At 36.0% G+C, this 20934-nt stretch overlaps 1 protein-coding gene across 7 annotated transcripts in view; it reads left to right on the forward strand.

Moving 5' to 3' along the window:
• Positions 1–18: 18 nt before the first annotated feature.
• Positions 19–20934, forward strand: part of LOC135694887 (polycystin family receptor for egg jelly) — a 33739-nt gene continuing 12823 nt past the window's right edge. The window contains exons 1-22 of one of the 7 annotated variants that reach the window (XM_089109855.1): positions 19–585; positions 1955–2004; positions 2841–2985; positions 3141–3294; positions 4622–4716; positions 5064–5109; positions 7107–7465; positions 8025–8160; positions 8983–9073; positions 9882–10166; positions 10895–11106; positions 11860–12122; positions 12310–13813; positions 14298–14719; positions 15241–15396; positions 16116–16202; positions 16627–16727; positions 17367–17477; positions 17935–18233; positions 18524–18789; positions 19463–19498; positions 20481–20645. In XM_089109855.1, the coding sequence (XP_088965981.1) occupies positions 4630–4716; positions 5064–5109; positions 7107–7465; positions 8025–8160; positions 8983–9073; positions 9882–10166; positions 10895–11106; positions 11860–12122; positions 12310–13813; positions 14298–14719; positions 15241–15396; positions 16116–16202; positions 16627–16727; positions 17367–17477; positions 17935–18233; positions 18524–18789; positions 19463–19498; positions 20481–20645 (4626 nt within the window). In that variant the 5' untranslated portion in view covers positions 19–585; positions 1955–2004; positions 2841–2985; positions 3141–3294; positions 4622–4629. Of the gene's footprint in view, positions 2986–3140; positions 3295–4621; positions 4717–5063; positions 5110–7106; positions 7466–8024; positions 8161–8982; positions 9074–9881; positions 10167–10894; positions 11107–11859; positions 12123–12309; positions 13814–14297; positions 14720–15240; positions 15397–16115; positions 16203–16626; positions 16728–17366; positions 17478–17934; positions 18234–18523; positions 18790–19462; positions 19499–20480; positions 20646–20934 lie in introns of all 7 variants that reach the window. The other 6 variants (XM_089109859.1, XM_089109857.1, XM_089109860.1 and 3 more) reach the window with 6 other exon arrangements.

Raw genomic sequence — 20934 nt, forward strand, 5'->3', positions numbered from 1 at the left:
CAAGCGCTAGGTTCGTACGGTGTATGCAAGATACACCGTTGCGCAAGGCATGCTGGTAAGCTTAGCTCTAAACAATGTTGGCAACAGGTTCTCATTTCAAAGCATTATAATGAATGATCCGTTGCGTTGGAATAAAGAGTAGCATAGCAGAGCTGTATACAAAAAGGCAGCCGTTTTCTTTGTGCAATTAAATTTACAGGTTAAGTTACAAACAGGGTAAGCTAGTTTGATCATTCGAGGCGTGCCGACTGCCTTTCATGTTTATGAAGGTCAACATTCAAGTTGATTTTTTAAGTCCAATAAGCTTCCCCATCAAATGCGAGTTTATATTTGTTTGTTATTCCGTTGCATTATTTAGTTTGTTGTATAAACTTGTGTATTGAAGCTTTACCTCGACACTCAGAAATAGTTCCTTTAAGTAAGAACAGAGATATTAGTGTAAAGGAGAAGAATAAAGTCTCACTTTGCCCTTCTTGTACCTGCCCTTCTTGTACCCTATTGACCATTTCGGCCAGTTTGCTTTTTCTGGGAACCAAGTGTCTTTTTGAGGAACCTTATTATGGAGCCAAGTATCTTTGTATGAATGTAAGTATTTTATTTATTAAAACATATTCCATCACTTGTTGCAACCTCCAATATGTGTTGCAGTCCACAGGCAGGGCTACAAGGATTGGAGGCAGAATGAAGCAATGGGGTCTTAATGGGGGGAGGGGGTTGTAGCAATCTTCAATCTTAATTTAATTAATTTTGCTATTAATTTTTCTTATATAAGCCATTGAGGGCAATTCAGATAGTTGGCAATTCAGACCTCTTTTGAATATCGCATCATTTGGTAGAAAAACTAAGAACTTCATCCAGCACTTCAAATAAGTCATTGATGAGTCTGGTTTTATCATTAGACATAAGGAGTAGGCTCGTAAAACCTGTGCGAATGATGTAACGAAAGGTATACTAAATACATACATTTATATATACTACAGTAACGATGTCTTATTGCAATTTTGATTGGCACCATTGTCCTGCAAGGGGGAACTGGGCCACGTACGTCTCACGATATAGTCTCTCAGATAATTGATTCAGAACAATCCTCCATAATTGTGCTCATTTCCTGTTGACTCCATTTTGTTGATGACATCTTGTTGATCAACAGATAGTGGGTAATTCCCTGGATCCTACGCACGTGATACACTTGGCACAGAGCTTCCTTTAGAAAGAAGTTAAGAGATGCCTACAGATATTCTACCGGACACCGGCAAGCTAATGTAACCCTCTGTTTCTTAAGAAATGCTCATCTTGATGATAAGTAGGACATGTTTACAAACTAACTGACATGGTATATAAAATTGAATCAAGGTGTTCTCCTTATATGTAATCCAACTGAGCATTTTTTGGCGCTCCAAATTTTCTTGCTCAAAGCTTTGACTTTTTAAAAAGCATGAAAAAGCAAGAACAGGGATTACGCTTTTACATATTTTCAATGTTATAGCCTCAGACTACTTCACACTACTATTGCTTTGGTTGTAAAGCTTTGAAAAGTAAAAAAGGTATGAAATTGAGGCTAGTTTAACATAGTTCAAGGAAGCTTTTACTGGTTTCGCCACAGAGGTTTTGATGAGCATTTTAAGTATTGCCTTACCATGAAAGAAAGAAAGCGTTCAACAGAATAGAACTGGATGAAAAATGCTGAAAATGACAAAGTAGAAATATAATGGATTATTTTTCTAGTGGCGTGAACTTCAGGTAGTAGTTCTATTGACGTCATAGATGAATTACAGTCATCAATAGATAGGATTTCTTCTTTTGTTTGTATTGGCCTGCATCTCAAATGACGCAGCATGCAAGCCTCAATCCTTTTTCTCGACGTCATTGTAAACAGTCTAATATTTTATTGCCCTACAGTGATCAATCCTGGCGCCCTTTCTTCTGATTATTTCTTCTCTGTTTGTTTTCCTAGAGCCGTTGGAATCGCGAAAAAGCATGATCACGCAAGATCAACTGTTGAAAGTAAGTGTTTTAATTTCCTCACATTCTCCATGATATGATAAAGCTCTTCATTTCATTTAGTGTTTTTGTTGTTTTACGTAAACCTCTTTTGTTTTTAACCGTATAAAAAAGTATAAAGCTTTTTTATGTATAACGTCTTGCCTTTCTTTTTTCAATACCTGCAATGAATTTGGAGACGGTTCTGTTAGTTTTAAATATTAGTAAATTGATTTTATTTGTTCCAGCAATGTAATTCAATACCATTTAGTTTAATGAATCCGTGCATGTTTAAACTGTTTGCCGATTTCCCCTGATTTTGGTCATTAGTTGCATTTAAAAGTTGGAGGGTTTCAGGAAGGAAAAGCCACTGTGTTTAGGTAAAGAGGAAATCTTTGAGAGGCTGTGAAGAGTTGCCTCTGAGAAGGCGGTATTTTCCCAAGATTTCACGCCCCCAGCCTCTTTAACGCTGTTTTCACTGTCTTTCCTCTTGAAGCTTGACGAAAGGAGCTATCCTGTTTACAGAATGCCAGATGAAATCTCTAGCAGGCATCATCACAAATTCCAACTTTGAAAATGCCAGTAGGCACCAGCTTTGCCAGCATTTAAGTAACCTTCAGAAAGATATTCCTATTGAGGCGATATTTCTGAATTTTTTCTTCAACCACAAATTTGCAAGATAACATCTGATTTGTCAGCTAACAAAGTTGTTTGTTTGACGTTAACAGATATAGGGTGTCTGAATGCGAGCACCTTGCGCAGTGCAGCTCTGCAAATAAAAGTATTTCGATTCTAGCACCTTTTACATGATAGTTTGGCGGCCAATAGACTGTGAATCTTGACACACTTTGTATACACAGGTGGCGTTTGTGTGAAGCGCTTGTGGAGTGATCAAATAACAAGGCAGAGCTCCAGTAGGTATCTTCTTTGGCATTTCGAAGAGATTGTCGCTATTGGCTGTTTGAAAAATTGAAACATGTATGACATTGAGTGACATTGTCTCGAGTAAGTTTTCTTGCATTATTTCTCGACAAATTTGTTGTATTAAATAGCAAGCAATTATTTGTATGTATATTTGATCTATTTGCAATAATTGATTGATGTACGCATTTTGCAATACAGCCACATGTAAGTAAATTATGTCATCGTTTGACTTGCAGCGCCAAATGCAGAGGCTGAAAGTGCGGCAAACCATTTCAATCCTCGTTTGGTAAGAATGTCTTTCAATTAATTTGCACATACAGTTTACGCATGAAGTCAGTTGAATGACTTGAAGAGCGCCACTTACTTAGACATTTCGACAAGTATTCGTCGGTAAGTTTTTATTTGCAATAATTCAGGTAGCATTACGTATTGCAAAAATGTTTGCTGCAAACCAAGGTATTACAAGAAACACTGTTTGTCCTCAAAATAACAATAATTTAAAATGTGATCTTATAGATGCAGGATAAGTTCATTTTTACTCAAGGTTGTTTGATACATTTCTGAATTTCTCGTTGGGACTGTAGCTGTTAATTTTGACTGGCTTGCTCGTTTGGCTATCTAAAGCCCGAGATACACCGTAAATGATTTCTTTCAAAAAGTTAATGAATTTTTATTTTAGTTGTAGCTCATACATTTATTGCCCTGAAAGTATTTTAAAGTCTTTGAGTTGCTGCCCAAAAACACTGACATGTATTCCAGCCTGTTAATGAAACCAAGGAGAAAGCTTTCTTGCCTATAAAAAGGCTTCAAAGCTGCAAACAATTTATTATGGGTTGAGTTGCTGCTACTGTTGAATTGCTGGCTCAAATGTTGATAAGAATTGTCTTATCATTGTTAGCCTTAGCCTGAATGTATTGATCTGGAGGCATCAATTGAAACTGAACCTTTATAGTCGAACAATTAAGAAACATTCTTTATTAAGGAGAGAGGTGCATTTGTAAGCAAGTTTGCAGAACTCACATGAAAATCTTCTTCTTTCAATTCTTTTATTTGGTGAACTAGGTGAGAGAGGATCTGCTACTTTGCTTTTTCCTTTTCATTTCATAGTGAGGCAAGGTAGGAAGCCTAATCTTGTATGATCAAGTAACTCTGGTTGATATTCATTCTTTTCCCTCAACACCTTTATATATTTCTTTTGTATGTAGATCAATTCCAAAGCAGTTTTGGAATCGATCTACATACAAACGAAAAAACCGCCATTGTGTAGACAGAAGGAGTTCGTTTTCTCTCTTGGAGTCCAGTGGTAATTTTCTTTAGGCACGCGGCACTCATTGGTCAACTATACCGGTCTTGTGCTTGCGTTTTTCTTTATATTTCTTGTCAATGTAATTGAAATTGCTTATTAGAACTGTTTTTGGATTGATACGTTCAAGTTTTGAACAACTTGAAATACGTAAAGTCTGTCAGGGAAGCTGTTAAAAGTCTTGAATTTCAAATGACAGACCCGTAAATTATTGTTGAATACTATGTTTACTGTTTCACTGACATTCGCCGTGTATCCAAACCTTTTTACTATCCTTTTGTCTTCCCTATGTCTTTTTGTTTAGTTTTCAATTCATTTGACTTGCATCCTCGTTTGATGCCTAAGCTTATTTCTTTTACCATAAAGTATTTTTCCGGAATATAAAGTTTTTGGTAATTTTTATTACTTATCAAGGTTTTCTGATGAAAAACGTCCATAAAATGAAACAGAAATCTGGTTCAATCACATCATTGGTAATATTGCTTCTCCTGTCACAAAAAATTATAAAGGTAAATATCGATTGTTTTTGTCTCGTTTTGATGTTGATATGATACAATCTTGCATAGAAACGAAGGAGTGTTCAACTTCTACAGGAATGCTATATTTGTATCCGAAATAATCAGCTAAATCTAAGCTCGGTTGTTGTTGCACAAGGATGGAATCTCTTGCCTCTTTTGTTGAACTTGAAAAATTTGCTAGACCTGGTCTTTCGATTGATTTGTAAGATAAACCTGCCATTCTTTATTATTTTTTAATAAATATCTTGGTACAATTTGGTATTTAATTATAAATTTGGCAAAAAGTAATTAAAACTTAGATAACAGAACACTTTTTTCATGCTCTTGTATCTCCGTAGGTTCATGGCTCACATTGCGACGATGCGTTTTACAATCCAGTTGCAGGTAATAAAGAATGTTTGAACCTTCGAAAAGCGTCAGTTGTTTAATCGGAAGTGCTCTTTACCAAGAGACCCAATAACCACATGTCTATAGGCAGCTAAATTCGACATTGACTGTTTTAAGATGCTTAAGAATAAAAATAACTTAACGTTTAAAGCAGCTTGAGAACTATTCATTTGTTGCGTTGAAGGGAATTTCAGGAACCCTTTTAATTTGGTGAAAGAGGTTCAAAAGGTAGGACTGGCGGCAACTTGTTTTTTCACAGTTAGCAACTACTATACTTTTCTTTGTTTAAATATATTTTAGCGTTAATATTATTCCTTTTAGTTATGCAAGAAATTTGTTTGAAGAACTTTTAGAACTATTTTACATTTTGCGTCGTGTCCTATTTGAAATCCAGCACCAATGCTACTAAAAAATCTTTGGAAGGGAAACTGCTTAGTAAGCAATGTAAAATAGCATGTTTTATAACAGCCGTTGCTAATCTATTCTAAAGAAATCCCAAAATTCTTTGTAAACACAGTTTTGATATGAAATCTGACACTGATGCATCTTAATTAACTGTGATTTTTTTATTAATCCTATTTTTATTATTGGCATTGTAAAATCATACATCATTCCCAATTGTTTGTACTCGACAAATGGCAGTTTGCATTCATTATTTCCTTGTCGGTTCAGCTTTCAGCCAATTATCGCACTGGTAAAATTCTGGACATTTAGGCTTGAAAATTTGTCAGCAAGCTTTATGCGTTGTATAATATTAAATTGCAATTTTAGACGCATCATTAGCATGAAAAAAATGAGTTAGATAGAGAAGTTCTATTCAGGCATGGTTACATTGTCTAGGAAAGTTGCAAAAGCAGCAACGAAGAGTGCTTTTATAAAACTTCCACGTTCCTACTTCTTTTCAACACCAGTTTGACATACTGTTCCCTTTTCATTTCTTTTTGCCTACCTTTGTTATTCTCATTTGTTAAAAAATCAAATTGATTGCAAAGTAGAATGCTGCATTTTTTGTTTGCCGCCATATTGAATTTCATGATTCAAGGTATTGGTTGAGCATGCGCACTCAATTCTATGTGATCTAGGCGAATGTAAATGCAATGGATAAATCTGAGTCGCACACTTGTCGAATTATTAACCTATGAAATAGGCAAACATAAGCGTATCTGTGTTGACTGCGTAGACAAACAACCGTGTTTGGAAGAGATAGGCATCCCAAACATTAAAACAAGTCACCCACCTGCTTACGAAGGACACTGATTAAAATAACAACAGCTTTTGGAATAACGGCGAAATAATCAATTTTGAGGCAATCAGAATGACCCCGTGATTGGCATTTATGAATATTCAATCTCTATGATGGTAGATGTTCACATGTTGTCTTAATGTTCATATTGAAGTCTTAGGATTGCATTTAATATTGACTGGACACGGTAGCAAATAATCAGTAAGTCAGATCTAATATCAAATAGTCCCCCAAATGGTAACCCATGCTAATGCCTTGAGAAGAAACTTACCCCTAAATACTGACAAAAGAACTTGGGGATAACCCCAGCTCATTTTCTACACTCTACAGACTTACAGCCCTGCTTAATTATGACATTGTAAAAATAGTCAATCGATGTCAATGTTTCGAACTGAAAGGGGTATGACCTTTGTTAACTCTTGATATCCACAGCTTTACCAGGAAACATCTTTTATCTTGACATCTTTAGCCCAGAAACCAAGTATCAAAGCTATCACAGATTTTAGAGCCAATTCCTACCTCTGTTTCTGAACGTACTTTTCAGTGACCATGTCTTTATTTGTATTTGGTATCTCAAGTCGCCTTGGAATGATGTAGAATGATTTAAATACCGCACCAAGTATCCCTTTCTAATGGTGTGATGTACAGAGCACTTTTAGATGGATTCTCAATCAATCTTTTTAAGCTTATAAGAATATGCACAGTCATTTCTTCAAGTAATCTGGCTGTAAGTGAATGTGATTTCTTTCAGATTGTCAGCTCCATCCTATACGTGTTGGATACTTTGCTAGTCCACAGTGTGGGAGCCTTCACACCCTGACTGACTCTGATGGACGACCCAATGCGGATTTTGCAAGGTTGAACCATCCGAGCTCTTATTCAACCGGGTCCGGTACCAAATATCATGAGTATGCTGCTGGGCATTATTTGACAATCAAGCTTGAAAAACGTGCCCGGATTTACGGCATAGCTGTACAAGGAAGTCCGGATAGTTTACGTTACTATTTAAAAAGTATGGAATTATGGTATAAGGTTACAATCAATGATCTTGATGTCAAAAAGCCAGCTACAACATTTGAGACGTTTTATAAAGAGGCCAGTAAAACAAAGGTAATTACAATGCATTTCGGTGTTTGTCCTTTGAATATCAGATTTCGTTACACTGATCTCTCTGTTGTAAGCGGCTTCAAGAACCCTTTAGGAATTTACTAAAACTTTTCAGCAAGCGATAACCGTTATGATGAGGACGAACTACCATGCCCATAGCAATTAAAATGTGATTGTTATTGCTTGGATTTTGTTTGAATAAAGTACAAGTTTGCTGCATAGAAAGATGAAAAGTACAGAAATGGTGAAGGATTAGCACTTAGGCTGAATGACGTCTTACAATTTTAAATATTAAAAAAACATACTTGAAAATGCAGTTTCGGAGGCTGAACAGCGGACCGAGAGGCAATATGTTTTGAAATAGCAAACTGTCCAAGCAAGCCTTTACGATGTTTAGTTTAAGAATTTTCGTAACTGTATGTTGATAAATTTGAGAAAAAAAGCTATGAAAACATAGAGTGAAGAGCAATGATAACATTTGATATTTGAAACAATTAAGAGTCCTCGAATTTCATATGCTTTTCCTAAACATTTGCTTTTCCTTTTTTCTCTGTAATTTTAGAGATTTATTGGGGACATGAGGACAACAACAAAGTTCACTTTTGCAAACCCTTTTTATGCTGATGAAATCAGAATTTACCCAATAACGTTTTATGGTGATAAAGTGTTCAGAACAGAGCTGTATGGTTGCTTTCTTGGTAAGCTTATTAAGTTGGTAATTTTCATGCAGAATTTGTCCAACTCAAAGTAATATCTTGTATGTGAGATGTTTACTCTTTCAAATTTTGCAATTGAAGCAGTGTTGCGAAGCATCACCGTAAATCCTCGAATAAGCCCCCACCCATAATTGCAGAATAATATCTTATTTCACAAAAGCCCCCACAGGACAATAGCTATACAGTATTACTTCCTTTGACTGGAGACCAAAAAGCAAAAAAGCGACTTTTGTGATGATAAAAAGTTATAATATTTGTTAGATCTTCACACAGCACTTTGTAACTCTTTTAATGATATCAGTCGACTTTTGAGAAAAATACTAAACTTTGAAATAACCCCCCCCCCCCCCTCGAATAAACCCCCACCCAAAAATTCATTTTTGCAAATAAGCCCCAGGGGGCTTACTCTAGGATTTACGATTCTCGTGTTTTAGGTTGTACTATCTTTATACACGTGTAACAGCTCTCTTTTTTATTTATACTTGCTCCCTATATTACGGAGTGAAGATTACTGTTAATCAGTTCGTTACATTGAACGATTTGTATTGTGCATGCTTCTGTATGTAGAAAAGCACTATTGTGAGCCGCTTCTCTGAGGTTCATGCTTGATGCGATCATCAAGGAACACAATTACTCACGCTTAAGTAGTCGCCTGATGACCATACTTGAAGTACTGCAAGTAGTAGCAACTTTGAATCGTCCTTTTCTATACATCAAGCATCTATCATTAAGGATGTAGAAGATTTGGTTTCTTACCGACTAAGGGCAGCAATCGATTAATATTTCTCATTTTTGCCTTACCAGGACGAGTAACGGTGCCTACTTCTGTTGGTATTGGTAATACAACAGTAGTTTCAATGTCAGAATCCCAGAATTCTGTTGGTACAAAACTAAGGTAAAAGCTCTTCTGCCTCTCGTGAGCCTTTTTTCCGTCTCGAATAATGCTTGTGAATTTCACGTCACTGACTTAAAGCATTTGCAGGTCTAAACCAAGGCGTGAATAGAAATTAGCCAATAAGAAAAGTACTGCTTTTGATTGGATGTCTTTTGGCCAATCGGTATCCATAGTTGATGTAAATGAAGTTTGGTCTCTCCGCACAAGCGCAGTCCTTTGGGTTTGATGTAGTCTGACTCTTAACACGCTTTGCAGACAGGCCTTTGTTGCCTGACTACATCGATGATATCTTAACATGGATTAGGTAGGCAAGATGTCTTTGCTACTAAACAAATAGGGATAGGGAGCTAAAGATACCTTGATATTTTAAAAAAGAATCATTGGTTTTGATAACTATCATCAATTTATAAGAGATCAAGTCTTTATTCATTTGATACCTTACTCGACCCTGCCACATCACAGTGATTATTGGTCGCCCTTAGTAAAACGCCAAGACTTTAAGTGTCTGAAGAGTGATATACTATTTGCTGGGATACCACTACAACATGTGCCTGCTTCACTGATACATCACAACCCAGGGCCTACGCCACAAATTTTAAAGTGGGGGAAAACAAGGCTAGCAAATGTATGGGGCGAAGGCTTCTTTACTCTTACAGCAACTTTAAAGCTACTTGCGTCGCAAAAAAGTGGGGGGGGGCATGGCCAAATTTTTCTATACATTAGAATAATCTCTTGACTACAATCTTGTTAACACCATCGCTAATATCAATTGAACTTGCCCTTGATATAATTTTTCTTCGTATTTCAGCTATTATTTTAAAATGACCCACCCTGACGGCACAAAAGACCTCGTCATGGCAAATGGAACCTTGAGCTACATATTCAGCTCCCGGGGGAAAGCGAACATTGAGCTTGGTGTTAACTACTCCACTGGCTGGATATCAACTGATAAAGTAGACTTCATTGTGCAGGGGCCAATCAATGGACTTAAATTAAAGTTAGATTCGTCGGAAGTATCCCCATTAGTCAAAACAGAGAGCAGTGTTATTGAGTTTCACCTGGAGACTGCAGACCAGCCATATCAAATAAGAAGGTGCAATTATTTTTCTCGGCCTTACTAAAGCAATCATTTTGGCTTCAATGTTCTACTTCTCTTTATTACCTTGATACTTTTGCATTTTCTTGCCTTTACTTACTATTTGCGTCAGAGTTAATAACATCAACACAATTTTGCGAATTGATGTTTCTGAGATTTTGCGTTTTTGCGAACGTATGTTTCTGCGAGACGATAAGTAGAATTACATTTTTGCGAACGTATGTTTCTGCGAGACAATAAGTAGAATTACATTTTTGCGAACGGATGTTTCTGCGAGACAATAAGTAGAATTACATTTTTGCGAACGGATGTTTCTGTGAGACAATAAGTAGAATTACATTTTTGCGAGCGGATTTTTTGCGTTTATAAATAAAAGATCTATTTTCGTAGAGATTCCTATTCTCTCCATTTTTTCTCCAATTCTCTTTATTCTTGTTTGAATACATTTTAAGTACTACCAACGTATTAATAAGTCATTTTTGGTAAGGGAACAAGTAGACATTGCCCCCAAAACCGTTGCTTTATGATTGAATGTGATCTATTCAAGTTTAAAATTTGTTTAATTGGTTTTCCATCAACGGTGCTTTTTTGGTTTCCTTTTTACGCAAAGAAATCACTGTCCTTAAATGTGAATTTGCAATCATGAAAGACTTCCGTATCCCTTACTTGCCCCAACACGCTCCAAGTGCAACAACTCTCAGCATTGCCTGTCACTTTTTCTCAAGGTACCACTTCTCATTTGGAGACGGAGCAACGTGTGACTTCAATTATTGCAAGCATAGTTTTTCAAGAGGTCTTTACAAGCCTAAAGGCGTCGCTTCAAATGATTTCTACCAGTCGTCATTGGAAAGAACATTGATTATTTGTCCTGCATCAAATCCTGGAGTTTCATACACGCCGACCATAAACGGGGGAGGCATTGGCATCGAATACTTAGGTATGAATGAGTATGACTTTTTCATTTATGCTTTCCACTTGTTTAAAAGGAAATTCGAGATTCTGTTTTCTATACGTGTAAAACGGACAGTTGATTATGTTCTTTCTTAAAGGATTCAAAAACATAAAATATTTGAAACATTGTCTTAAGAGCTTAGGAAACGTACCCTTGAGAGATTTCTGTCTGAGGTTGACGAAATTTAAAGTCCCAAGGCTTATGGAAAGGTAAGTAGTCAATCGGCAGCTAATGGCAGATAACGATTCTGATCCTATACTCGTTGAAAATACTTCGCAAGTTTATTATCGGGATGTGATTTGAAATTATTCAACTACCAAAGCATTCCAGCATTAAGTGCCTCCTAGGGCACCAGAAATACCCCCAGCGTACCTGTGTATGCCCTTTTGAATAAAAGTTTTGTTTTTCAACTTGTACTAACACCGTTGAAGCTCCAATTTCTTTCACTGATACTAGCAAATCCATTTTTCGATCGATTCAAGCCTCACGTATGATCAATAAAAGGGATATGATACCTATGTTGAATTCCTTTTCAACAATTTGGTAATAAGAGAGAATATAGAAAATCTTTAGGTAGCCCATGGAAGAATGGACTTTTAGAGAAGAGACGCCCTGTTGCTGTAGGATTACTTATCGTCTGGATTCCTTGTATAAAAGAGCTACGCCTAAGCGTAGATAGATCATGTGGAAACGGTATTTATACGTTTGTGTATTGCTTTATGTCGTTTCTTCCTCTAGGTCCAGATGCAATTCACAATCTTACTGTTCGCTACTATGCATTGCATACGACAACCTCGATCGTTAGTGTCAACAGCAGCGAAACTAATCGACGCACTTTCACGGCTTCTGGTTGGGTAGACGAGACAATCTCGCTGCCAAAAGGCCTGACTGCGCCTTCACAGCATGTTTTGCAGTTCACTTACACGGACGGGTGTGGCAGCTCCTCCATCTCACCAGTAGATATCTTTTTAGACGAGAAAATCGCTGGAGTGTCATTACGGGTATGTACCAGACATAGACACTAAAGGCATTTATGCATAAGCAAGTTGTTTTATCGTTGGATGTAAGGTTTGCATGTAAGATCTCATTTTGTTAATGGGAGGCGGGTAGACAGTCTAACGTCCTTCCCTGCTATGTTTTAGAGTGCATTACTTTATTTCAACTTAACCTTGTTTTATTTTCCCATAGGTAAATCAGACCTTCAAGTCAGAGTTGATTGAGCCTGTCTCCTACTATTTCATAAACAAGCCTATTGATTTCTACTTGGATATTCAAAATGGGACATCCTTGCAATGTCTTGTTACGATCTCTAGCTATGGATTCGTAAAAATGAACACTATCAAGGCTGACAGAGAATTCAAGGGTTCCTATACCTATTCAGCAGTAGGCGATATAACCAGTACCGTGACTGGAAGGTGCTCCAGCCGCCTCAATGTCGCTTATGTTTATACCACCCCAACCGTGTTGCAGCTGAAGCTAATACCCGAAGCTATGACCAACTTTTCCCTTGAATTAAGCAACAACCTTGTGCAAACAGGACAATCTTTTCAAATTCGCTTAATTTTTCTACAAGGCAATAAGATGAGCTGTAACATAAGTGCCAGTACGGCTGCCATTTTTTACACTTTCACTTACACGCAGCTGTTAGGGTATCAACAAGCACATACCTTAGGACGAAAGGCTTACGTCATTGGTTTGGCTACAAACTTGTTTTCATTCAGTCACCGAATCGATGTTGTCTGTCGGAATATTTTAGGGCAGGTACAAAGCAGCGTAAATTTCCAAGCTCAGTTAAGGATGGCCGGCATCTCCATGAACCTTCCAAGTTTTCTGTGCTATAACTCCACTTTGTTGGTGCCAACCACTTTGACACAAGGACGTCCAGTTTACAAAACTCTTTCTGTTGACACTCAGGTAAAAGAAAACTTTCAATCAGACAATATAACTGCTAATGTTTTTTCTATATATCCATATATGTATGGTGAATCCGGTTGGAAAACAGTGCTAGTCCGGGCTTGGAACAATGTTTCGAGTATGCAGACATCCGGCTCGATTCGAATTGCCCGCAATGTTACCGTCCTTGCTGTTCTTACAAACTTCACTATGTCGTCGCCTCAGGCTCTACCTGCTCGACACGCTGACTACCTTCCAATGCTTGAGAGAATAAACTTTACCGCTATAGTTTCACCGAACGCCAATGGGTTTATTTACCACTGGAGCATAAATGGAAGTGTGTCTGTCTCGGAGCAAACTACAGGACCATATTGGTTTTTCACCTTCCCTAGTACCGGTTCATTTCTATTCAAACTCGTTGTTGACGGGTGTAATGACTATGTATATCAAAAGACATTTGAAGTACTAGAGCCAGTTAAAGATTTTTCACTAGCAATCACCCCATTCCCTGTTGTTGTCGTGAACAAGACGGTCTCATTGAACTTCACTCCTCCCGCTAACTGTGAGTGTGTGCAAGTTGATTTCGACAATGGTAGCCCCCTGGCCGAGCAGTGTAGAATGGGTAGAAGCCATAGTGCAGGCTGTAATCCAATGTTCACTGACTGCAGAACCACGACAATTTACCGAAATCGGGGAAACCTAACAGTAAAAGTCACTGCAAGCAACAAGCTGTATGTTCTTCAGAAAAGTCTATCGATAGTTGCAAAGACGTGTTACAACCCCGTGGTAATTGTGCAAGGTGAGTGTTTGATACTAATGAATGTGTAACTATGTCCGTGCTTTTGAATGAAGATATACCAATCACGTTGAAATGTATAAACCGCTTGTAATGGGAATTTTCGATACGGTATCCTTTTCCTTTGTGGTATATTTATGGGGTTCAAAACTGTGGGTACCATAGAGTATACGGCTCTGCCTACAAGATGGTTCTATACACCGAAGCATGTGCAGCTCTGCCTGTACGGCATCGAGCACTTGTGACAGACCGGTGAAACTGTGATTTCCTTTTGTTGTATTTAATTTGATATGTTTTCTTCAAACTTTAACATTGCTTGTGCTGTTTTTTACTATCCTTTAATTTCACCATCTCAACAACAAACTACCAACAACTCGTTTTTTACATTACGTCTAATGTTGTTTCAATTAGCTATCAAAAAAATTCTCGTAAGATTGTGAATACCTAATCAAGACACATTTTAATCAATGGTTATTGTCCATCGTAGGTAACGGCACGAACCTGAACACTTATACTGGAGGTCCTTTGTCAACCTTATATAGATCTGAAAAGTTTGTTTATGCCGTGACATCAGTGGGAGTAAATTGTGAAGTGAATGCCATCTACAATATATCATGGAAAGTTTTCTCCCCGCCGTTATCTGCAAATAAATCTTCTGTAATGGTTGACCCTAAGTTCCTGTTACCGAATTCGTTGTTTGAATTTGGAAAAAATTATCATACAATGTCAATTCCTTGCTGTACTTTGAATTATGGCTCCTTTTTGGTGGAAATAAATGTTCAGATGACTGGAGGCTTGTTGACCACCGACTTTAAAGAAAAAATCACTTTTGGGTCATTTTTGAACGACACTGATTTGGTTGCATCTCTTGATGGAAGCAAACACCGTATCTACGCATATAACGAAATGGTGAGTTTCAGTTTGTCTACGACTCAGACCTCTGTTTGTTTAGATGTCAAATTTGCTCGAGGTTGTCGAAATATCAATCATTAGCTGTCCCTAGTTAGTGCAGTGACACCTCGATCAACAAGCATTTATTAAAAATCAACAACTCCAAACAATACTTAGATTAGTTCATCTCATAATTATCTAATGCTGTAAAATATTTGTAGAACTACCTTCCAGACAAGATAAACTTCATAACAGGCAGTACAATTTGTTTTAGAGTCAAAGATCTGTTTCTAAGAGGTTCCCCTGTAAATAGACATTTTATTAAATTGTTTAGATGATGGAACTTGCGACTTGATGGAATCAATATCCGTATTTTAGTTTAGTTTTGGCTTTTTTCATCAATAATGCTGAATACTTAGAATCATCATATAGCCTTTGATGTGTAAATTCTTGCCGAAGACCATTCGCTGATACCAGAAAAGCCTAGCTTTCAAACCTTTATGATTTACGTGTTTATATTTCCTACCAATCCGATTTAGATTCTGCTGAACGCTTCAAACTCTTTCGACCCTGATGGTTACAGCAAAAATCTCAGCTTTACCTGGTACTGCAAAGATACTGAACTGGAATCACGTGACCTATTCAGCATCAAAAACATTACTACAATTGATACCTCCTTTTTTATCTCACCAACAGTAAGTTTGATAAATGGTTATGCAGTCGGTAGTTTTATTACCATAAATTTACGAAAATTGAAATGTTTGTCGTTATCTGTGAAAAGTCTTTTTGTCTGTGAAAATACAATTTTCGAAATTTTCCTTCAACTGGAAAGAGTCTGTTTCTTTAAATACAATTTAACATGGAGTAATACAATAATTTCATTTTGCACGATTTTTAAGCAATATTTTCAAGGTTTTTCATAAAATATGTGTCGATATTCAGTTGATGAGTGGACATACATATTTTTTTAAAGATGAATTTACAAAGGAATTTATCTTATCTCTATTGATCCGACCTTTAGAGCTCAAGCCATGTCTAAAACTTGCTTTATTTTTGCTTAATTTATCCACCCACTTAATGTGTGATGACCATTTTGTTACGCAATATCTTTGCAAGCACAATCCCCTGGACATTTCAAAGTTGTGTTAGACTTGCTGGCTCCGCCCTCTTTAAATTTACTTCACCGCTTTAGTAAACGTTTGTGAATAATTAAGCTATAGAGACCTTAAAAAAGGTCAAATTTGTTGTTAAAAAATTTTACTTTCCAAAAAATATCAGTCTATATAATATAATATAAGTCTTAAGCATAAAAAATAGTGCATAATAAACATCGTAATACCCACACATTATTGACACGTTTTTGTCGTGTTTTAATATTGAAATAATCTGTAATTTTGCTTTTGCAATTTCACAGATGAACAATAATAGCTCAGTAATTGGTTTATCTGGCAATACAGCAAATATGAGCGCATCGAATGTTACCAATGAGAAAACAGATCAGGTAGGAGTCAAAGGTTTTGACTAGAAATAAAAATGGACATCTACAATCAAATTTACTGTAACACTGGCGTCAATATTGAAACATGCATTTATCATCCCCCTCTATGAAATGTCAAGGTACTATAACTGATTATGGTTAGAAAGCATAACTTTAATGTACATTTTATAATATTTACCGTATATATCAGCATTATATCGTATTATAGGGAGAGAAGTGAATGGCTTGATTTGCCTTTGCTTGCGATTTGTCTGTATAAATCATTAAGTCAACGATTGATTGCTCACATAGAAATCACATTGAAATATTAGCCTGACTGTCAAATCATTGATCGATTGATAATTGAATCGATGGTCATTGATTGAACATTGATTAATCAATGATTGTTTAGCTATGGATTTTTGGAATATTGCTGTTTCTTCCATAGTCGATTATCGGTTGTTTTGGTAAGCCATTTGGAAGACTAGATGTGTCCAATACGACGAAAACGATTTCTGTTAATTCAACATTCCTGCAGGAAAACCACACGTATGTATGCTGGATTGTATTACTGACTTAGCATCGATTTCCTAATGTTTTTCTGGCTTTTCAAACTTAAGTAGATGTATTTGTTATTTATTCACAGGAGTTGGAAGATTCTTCCTTAAAAAGATCTTATATTATTTAAAGTAACATTTCTTGATACAGTAAAACTTGATGAAGACAAACCTCTCCTAAGCCATGGCATTTTTGGTATTGAGAACGGTTCGTGTAGAACTTTGCAATAAATGAATTAGGCTTGCAAAAGTTGCAACATAAAGAATAGTATTTGGTTACAGTGTGATGATATTACATCGAAGTGTTACTTAGCAGTGTATAACACAGTGTGATGCAATACGTCATTACCCAAACAGTCTTTTCAATGGTTGAAGCTCTGCACAATGGTTGAAGACAATGCCACAGGGAGCATGGAAATACGTAGCAATCCTGTGACCATTACATTAAACATATTAGAATTTTATTAGATATTACAAATTACATGTTACAGATTACTCATAACAAATAACACTAACAAATATCAGTGACTGAACTCACTGTTTACTCAAGAAAGGTCATGATTTGCTATTACTGATGTCTCGATAGCTGTCAGATTCACTTTGCCAGCAAATATTTTCATTTCTCTTTCAGAATAATGTTTTACGTTGTGGTTGAGGGCGCCAGTGAAACACGTTCAAGAAGAGCAGAAGCGAACCAAACAGTTTTTGTACGGATGCGGGAGACTCCATACTTTGAAATAAGGTATTTGTAATGAGGCAGTCTGTTCTTGGTATTATCCGTATAAAAGTATATAGCAATTTGAAACGATACTTACCAGTACTTTGAGAAATTTTTCTATTGTTATAATTGATGGCAATTATCAACCTCTAGGTAGATTTCAAGAGTATTCTGACAAAATAAGTTAGATCTATCTAAGATTAGTTAAATAATCTGTGGATGATTGTTTTTACAATCAGCTATAAATTTAAGCTACTAGTTTTATTGAAGAGGTTTTCAACTAAATGAAAAATGCATGCTCCTGGATCTCGACTGTCTTAATCTTCAGTATAAATTTCCAAGGTCCAAATTTGCATTAAGCAAAGACCAGCAAAGTAGGATGGATATTCATGTAGAATGTATGTTGAATAAAGTAACATAAAGTGATATGAAATGATATAACAAAATATGATATAACGTATACTTTTAATATTTTTCTAAGATGTGCCGAGAATTGTGGAAGAAAAATAGATCCGTCGGGAAAATTTACTTTAAAGGCTGTTTGCAAGTCAGAGGCATGCGAAAGGAGAGCGAGCTACAGATGGAGTTTAATGCATAGCGGTGGTTTGGTTTCCCTTGATTCCAAGTTATACAGCAACAGTGTTAGCAAAGATCTGTTAATGAAACCAAATGTACTTTCCTTTGGCGTTACGTACACGATCAAAATGAAGGCAACAGCTTTAGATGGAGCAACGTATGAACAGGTGTATATTGTCAATGTCAACGAGCCTCCCAAAAACGGTTGGTTTTTTATTTCTACAGTTTTAATGAACTGTATTTTATGATCTATAGATATCAGTGCATTTTAAAAAATATGAAGTAACATGGAGTAATAATTACAGAAAATTCTGCAAATCCCCATCATATCTCTGTAATTGGTCCCTTGTAATTGGTCGTCAAAATAAAAATATAATATGAATGGGTTCTTTAATATCACATTTACGAACGCTATTGCGGTGCTATAACCATCTTTTGACTTCGCTAGTAGTCTTCACTAAAGCCTTTTAACAGTATTTGCTTGTCTGTTTCAGGAAGTTGTACCATGAGCCCAAACGAAGGTTTTGCCATAAACACTTTGTTCCTAGTGAACTGCACCGGTTGGATGGATCCAGATGTTCCGCTGACTTACGAAGTTGCACACCAGACGGACTACCTCTCCACGGTTTTGTGTAAACACGAAGATAGTTCATGCGAGACGTTTTTGCCGATGGAAGGACAAACGAATAAAGTTTTGCAAATCAGGATACGGATAATCGATTCTTTTGAGGCCTTCACCGAAATTAATCACGCGATCTTGGTATGTATCATTCATTTGGCGGCCGGCAAACTTTAATGGAAATGCTATTTTAATTCTTTGTTTTGTTTCAATGCCCAGTGTAAAAATATTTTACATACTAGTGCCCTTTTAAAAGATTTATTTAAAGTTTTTTCCTTGCGCAAAAAATGATCAGGGGTCCAGTGATAGAGAAAATTTGCTCAACCGCGTCCTCAGCCTCTAGAAAATTGTAGAGTACACCTTTTGGCATTCAATGTGCTGTGAGATTTACAAAAGCAAAATATTTTAAGCAAGGATTTTGTAACAGTAAGCCAATGTATAACAGTGTACTCCTCGGGTACTGAAAATTTAAACTGGAAAAATAACTGTTAATGAAATTATTTTTCTTAAATCATTGCAATCTAACCTACCACTATTAAAGTGGATTTCTTTTCAAATAGTTATCTGTAGAAAAACAATCATCAATTTATCATTCTGCGATTTAATCATTTGAGCTTTATCAAGGATATGTTTAAATTTCGATTTATCGATCTGCGCCATGAAATTTACTTGGTCACAACAATATGTTGAATAAACCCTTATCATTAAACGTTAAAATAAACCATACACTTAAAGATGATGAATACTTGTAAATTATAAACATAGATTAAATCTTCACTTTAATTCTTTTCATAAACTTGATCGTATCTTGCAGAACAAGGATTCTTCTTCTCCTCATTTGACATTGAAGGTATTGCTTCCTTCGTCTAAATTTAAATCATATTTAATCATAACTTATTTTAAAGTTTTAAATTATCATTTTATGTGCTTTTAATAAAATCAATTTTTTTTCATAAAAAGATTAATGTTAGATCAAGAATAGTTATTAAAAATGTAAAAGAGCCATAAGAAATTAAAGCAATGATATGTAATTCGATTTTTTATTTCATTTTTCTGATTCCGATCTCATTTCATAGTTATTTAACCTAAGCTGTTCCCCTTCATAATTATTTAGCCTTACGCCGTTTCATGGCATTTCAGACTTTTAATTATTCGGAAGAGTCTTTCCTTCCATTAAAAATTTGAATTATCAGGCCTTACTTTTATTTTAAACAAATTGTCAAACTTTTATCAAATATAAACACTATCACAAACTAATAGTATTAAACATAATCATTATCACATTATCACATAACAGCAATCACATATTTTTCAGTTGAATTATAAGTGATAAAAAATTAGTAAGAATAATATATTTTAAAAGTGTATTTTGCTATTTAAATTAGATAATACAACATTTAAATAAAAAAGGTTGGATGGAGGTAGCAAGATTAAACAATGAAATTATCTAAAATCAAATAACATTTTGTAGATTTCTTCCCAATAAAGCTCATGGGTCGAGGTTTCTAGCTGAAATATTATAAAATTATGCAGCAATTACAAAAATTTGTTTGAGCTGTACTGTTCATGATGATGGTAGGCTGTTGATGTGTGTTCAAGGTTCACGACTGCTAGCTGCATTGAAGAGGAAACCAGTGATTAAGGCTTTAGTTACTGCATTCATAAGTTCAATCACTCGTTTTTGTCTCTCACTCAGATCATCACGACCGCGATTTGCATTGAAAGGGCAAACCAGTGGATAATGCTTCTGCATTGCTTTAATCACTCTTATTTGCCCTTATTTGTGTTGGCTAATGTTTAATTCTGTGTTTCGTTGAATGATTTATTTTAAGGTGAAAAAACCGACTCTTACAGTGGAAAAGCTGGACAATCTTTTGGTTCTCATACAAAACAGCTCTTCAAGTCAAAAGGCTGCCCAGCTTATAGGTGCTGTTGCGTCAGTATTAAACCAGCCGAGTGAAAACATCGACAAAGATTTGCTGAAGAAAAGCATCCAGGTATCTTTGTGAATAATTTCATTCTGTGCTGCTTGCACTTGGGTTTATTGTTTGACGATACATGTGCATCATCAGATCTTCATATTGCATAATATTCATTCATTTTTTGCTTTTTAGCAATTTGGTCACCTCATAACCCTCTTGCTATGTCTTTTTAATGTATAGGCCTAAGCAAAATTCAAATATGTTGAACAGGGCTCAAGTGTGCAGGCTCCCTTTTAGCTTGCAATATATGTGATCTCTTAGTCATAGAAAATGAAAAGGATGATTTCAACATTAGAATAAAGAA

Source organism: Rhopilema esculentum, chromosome 8 (assembly GCF_057945365.1).
Source record: "Rhopilema esculentum isolate cy_ngs chromosome 8, ASM5794536v1, whole genome shotgun sequence".
Lineage (NCBI taxonomy): Eukaryota > Metazoa > Cnidaria > Scyphozoa > Rhizostomeae > Rhizostomatidae > Rhopilema > Rhopilema esculentum.